This window comes from Nestor notabilis, unplaced genomic scaffold (genome assembly GCF_000696875.1).
Source record: "Nestor notabilis isolate BGI_N333 unplaced genomic scaffold, ASM69687v1 scaffold10275, whole genome shotgun sequence".
In the NCBI taxonomy this organism is placed as follows: domain Eukaryota; kingdom Metazoa; phylum Chordata; class Aves; order Psittaciformes; family Psittacidae; genus Nestor; species Nestor notabilis.
Window position 1 is genome coordinate 61,359 of NW_009928023.1, and position 4,880 is coordinate 66,238.

At 50.9% G+C, this 4,880-nt stretch overlaps 1 protein-coding gene across 2 annotated transcripts in view; it reads right to left on the reverse strand.

The window, feature by feature from the left end:
* Window positions 1-4,880, reverse strand: part of ARHGEF6 (Rac/Cdc42 guanine nucleotide exchange factor (GEF) 6) — a 29,446-nt gene that overhangs the window by 21,907 nt on the left and 2,659 nt on the right. The window contains exons 2-3 of one of the 2 annotated variants that reach the window (XM_010014327.1): window positions 2,673-2,773; window positions 1,947-2,148 (exon numbers count right to left, since the gene is read on the reverse strand). In XM_010014327.1, the coding sequence (XP_010012629.1) occupies window positions 1,947-2,145 (199 nt within the window). In that variant the 5' untranslated portion in view covers window positions 2,146-2,148; window positions 2,673-2,773. Of the gene's footprint in view, window positions 1-1,946; window positions 2,149-2,645; window positions 2,774-4,880 lie in introns of both variants that reach the window. The other variant, XM_010014328.1, reaches the window with a different exon arrangement.

A 4,880-nucleotide genomic window follows, 5' to 3' on the forward strand; every position in this document is an offset into this window, starting at 1 on the left:
TCCTCACGGCTGCTCCATCCAGTCTCCCTCAGTCTGTGTTTGTGCTGGGGCTGCCCCAACCCATGGGCAGAACCTTACACTTGGCCTTGTTGAACTCCATAAGGTTGCACAGTCCCACCTCTCCAGCCTGTCCATGTCCTTCTCTTCCCTCCAGCGTGTCAACTGCATTACACAGCTCTGTGTCATCAGCAGACTTCCTCTTGCATTAGCTAAATCCCACCAACAGCAATTACTTTCACACTGATAGCAGGGGAGAAGCTTGAAATTGATAAATTTAGCCCCTGGAAAGCACAGATTGATGCATTGTCTAATCATTGCCCTTTAGAGCTTCCTGTCACTTCCAGCCGGTAGCTCTGTGCCTCATTTGAAGCCTTGGAAGAGCTCTGCTCCACACAGCATGTTATTTCCACCTAAAGGGCACGCTTAGGACACAGTGAGGTGCAGACACTGCTGCTAAACAAGTGACTCCGTTTAGAGTGACAAGTCCCACACTTTGGAGGTGAGGAAAGCAGCTCCCCAGGGCTGTAGCCCCCAGTCCCGGGCAGGAGTGGGTTAGCATCCATCCCTGCATCCATCATTTGCAACACAGCCACAGTCCTGAGCAAGCAGAGAGCAGGGCAACAAAGGAACAAAGCCTCCTCCCGTGTGAAATGGGTGCTGCAGAGAGGATCTGGAGGGAAAAGCTGTAGGGATGGGGTCCTATATCAGGATCAATGGGAGGCTCACCCTTTGCTTCAATGAGGTGCTGTTATTCCATGCAGCTCCCATCTGATTCCCCAACAGGACTGAAGTTTGCTCTCCTTTCTTAGTAACAGTTCTTTCCTCACTGACTTCATTAGTGATTCCTGGGTTGTGCCAGACAAGACTTCAACCCGCTGCAACGTCCTGCTCCAGCTCAGACATCATTTCCCAGAGGGAAACAGTGGGAGATGAGTTATCCTAACAATGACTTTTCATGTAGAATTAAACAAAACCTGGCCTAATTCTGAGCACTCATTACTTTTATTCTTCCTTCCTTTGCTTTTTTGCTTCCAAGTGTGGGAGCAAGGATGTCTAATGGGGGCTGTATGTTTTGCAGGCCACTGCTCATGTGTTAGAGGCCAGGGCTGATCCTGAGCCATAAAACCAGCACCAAGCACACAACAGGTCTCTATCTGGAGTAAACCCCTGAGGCACATTAAGGAATTAAGTTGAATTTGGTAAAGAAGCAAGTTTTCTATCACACAATGGCCTCGAAAGCACAAGGGGGTGAGTGGTTTGAATGGGTATGTAACGCTACGGGGCAGTCAGCCAGGGGCATGCTTCCTGTCATCACCACCCCACATCTGGTTAGAATCACATCGCAGAAAATGGGAAGGACACTCAAGACAAAGCTCAGTGAAGGCAGATGTCATCAGCTGGATCATCCCCTCCCTCCTCCTTTCTCAATATCACAGCAGAAGATGCATCTGGAGGGAAAATGTACTATGTGAAACCAGCCGTCACTATGGACAAAAGGGTACCATTCCCTGGGGCCATAAGGTTTTGTTGGTTGGATGCAACCATGAGCATCCATCCATCCATTCCAGCACTGCCAGAAACATCAGGATCAAACACAAATACATCTCCTGACCGAGGTCTGTAACAAAGAGCTAACTCCGTGCTCAGACGCTGGAATGACCTGGCAGCTTCCCAGGATAAAGGGGACCAACACAGCCACCTCTGGCCTCATCCTCCGGCGACATCCAGGGAGCAATAGAATGGGGTGGGGAAGAGGGTGAAGCAGCTCTCAAACAACTCATGCACAAACTAGGCTTTACGTTCTGGCCTCATTCATCCTTCCATTAGCCCCGATGCTTTAAGGATGTAAATGGTCCTTAATAAATAGCAGCAATTTCCCAAAGGCACCAGGCTCTCCACTGCATTAGCACTGTCATTCAATCAGCCCCTGGAAGCACTGTGCTTACCGGTGGATTTGATTTCTCTGACGTAGTTGCTTGGGAACCAGCCTGTTTTTCCATTCAAGGTCCCTTCCCACCAGCCCCCTTCTTCAACCCGGGTGACATAAATAATGTCTCCTTTGTTAACGGAGAGTTCATCCTCATTGGTCTGCTTAAAATTGAACCTGGCCTTTACCACCAGCTGATGACTGCCATTCTCGGTCATCTCCTAAGGAAAGAAACATGGGAAAACATCAGTAAATAGGCCAAGAAAACAGAAACCACCAGGACAAGGCATTGTTCTTCTTTGTTGTGACAGCTGGTTTTTCAGTATTGCTTTTTAGAGCAAGCAATAATGGCTTGCTGTTGTGTAAGCAGTCCTGCCAGAGGACCACGAGGTCCCTCCCAAGCATTGATTTGGCTTCACAGTGCAATGGGGCTAAAGGGGCTAAAGGTGCTCCAGGAAACCTGGAGAGGGGCTTTGGACAAGGGCCTGGAGGGACAGGACAGGACAGTGCAATGGACAGAAGACAGGAATCGCTCTCCTGGTGTCACGGAGAGGAGCACTGTGGTTTGGAGAAGCCACAATCTCCAACCAAGGCAGCAAAGCCCTCATGGAGATGAAGGGAGAACAAGCCCCTCGAGTGTGCTTGACCCAAGGGTACTACTCATACCCCTCTACCCCACAGCCATCAACCCCGTGGTGAGATGTTAAAGAAAGGATACCACAGGCTTGGATTGCCTCCTTAGCACCCTCGCTGACTGTGAAGCTGTGCCGTTGGAGTCAGTGTGGGCACCTCCAGCCGCAGAGCTAAGAGAGGATAGATCTGAACATGGCCCCTTGGATGGCTGATCTGGTGAAGAAGAAAACAACATCTGAGTTTTAGCCAGCTGTCCCCATCCCTCTACATCCCAGCAAAGTAGAGCCTGGAAAGAAAACAAGAACAGGGCACAACAGTTGAAAGAGCATCTATCAGAGCAAGAGAGCAAGTGCACTGCATCTCCAGAGCGGGTACTCCTACTCAACAGTGCGGACGGTGCTGCTGGGCTGGGTTAACCCTTTCCTGGTGGAAGAGGTTGAGCTGCATCCTGAGGCACTCCTAAGTCACATCAGCTCTGCAGCCACACATCACATCGTGGGATTTTGTTGAAATTCCCCTTAAAAAGCCTTTGGGCTGGGGCAGCTGGAGAAGAGAAGGCTCCTGAAGGGGACACCTTAGAGCAGCTCCAGTGCCTAAAGGGGCTGCAGGAGACCTGGAGAGGGGCTTTGGACAAGGGATGTAGGGGCAGGACAAGGGGAATGGCTTGAACCTGCCAGAGGGGAGATTGAGATGAGCTCTGAGGCAGAAGCTCTTCCCTGTGAGGGTGCTGAGGCGCTGGCACAGGGTGCCCAGAGAAGCTGTGGCTGCCCCATCCCTGTCAGGGGCAGGTGGGACACAGGGGCTTGGAGCAACCTGCTCTAGTGGAAGGTGTCCCTGCCCGGGGCAGGGGTTGGAGCTGGAGGAGCTTTAAGCTCCCTTCCAACACAAACCAGGCTGGGATTCTATGTGAAAAGCTGATGGCAAATAACAGCCCTGTGAATATATAATTCTTAGACCTCACGAGTTGCAGTATTTGGGGAAGTCCAACACTGGAATTAATTCATTAAATCATTCAGAGAGAAAACTGTAGGAAGAAAGAATAATACTCAGCCCAATGCTGCCCAGTGAGGAACGTTTCTTGGCCCTGAGCAGGCACTGCTTGGGGAAGAATGCTGGACAGCCGGTCACACAATCCCTTCTCTATTCAGATGAGTCCTTCTGGGTTTATTATACAGCTGAAAGAGGCTGGGCACAATCCTGATCCCTGTCCATGGACTGCTGCCATTCGCCATGTGAGAGAGGGATTCAGGCTGCGCTGAGGAAGAAGAGGAGTGTCACCCCCAGGAGATGGACAGTCCATGGAAGGGATCAGACCAACCACAACCCCTTTGACATACTCAAAGCTCCTCACTTTGCACACTAGTCTCCGGGTTTGTTTCTCAGCCCCAGAACCCTGTTTAGATGCTTTGGAGTGGTAAAAACCTGGGATTCCAGCCACCCAGCAATTCCCAGTACTTCTCTGCTACTGTACCTCACACCACACTGTGGGGCAATGCTCCTTTCTATGTGCCATGGTGCTCAAATGAAGCACAGCAGGTACCATCACTGCAGTAAACTGTGAAGAACTGTTGAGATTTGCCTTGTAGCTTCTTTATAGATTTAAGAACATTCCCTTATTCCAGAGATGCTGTTTTCCACCTGCAGTGTGGACCTGGCATTCCCATGCGTCTCCAAAGGGGAACAGAGAGGAGTGGTCTGCAGGCATCGCTGTGCTGGGCGTGCAAGTCCCCACATACCATTTGGAGTTCTCCACCGAAAACACTGCAAGAGGAGAGGGTGATCCAGCCCCAAAGTGTGCTCAGGAACCAGCAAACACAAACTCTAAAGCTGCTGTTCTCCCATTCTCCTCCAGCCTGAACATCAACATGGAAAAACTATTCCGAAGGGGAAGCCTGGTGGGAGTTACAGGAACTCAGCCGGGCTTTGATTCTCCCCACAGGATCTTTGTTTCAATAGGAAAACACCTCATCCTTAGATTGGACCTGGAGCAACACAAACTATGAGCTCTTGGAGAATGGACTCGCATTGTCTTTCCCCAGCACCTTACACAATGGGGACCAGGTCCGTGACTACGACTTCCAAACCCTCACCCACACCATACCCACGCACCAGTCTGCCCAGTCCCTGCTCCAGCAACCGACAACGTTCCCAGTATGTGCTGTCAGTGAGTCAGTTTTCTGCCCGCTCCTTACAAACTGCTTGACAACCACACAGTGAATTCCCAGCTCCCTGGGCTGCAGCAACAGCAAAACAGCTCCACATGGAAAACCCACTTTGAAAACACGGGGCGGGGGCGGGGGGGGGTATTTCTCTGGAGCAT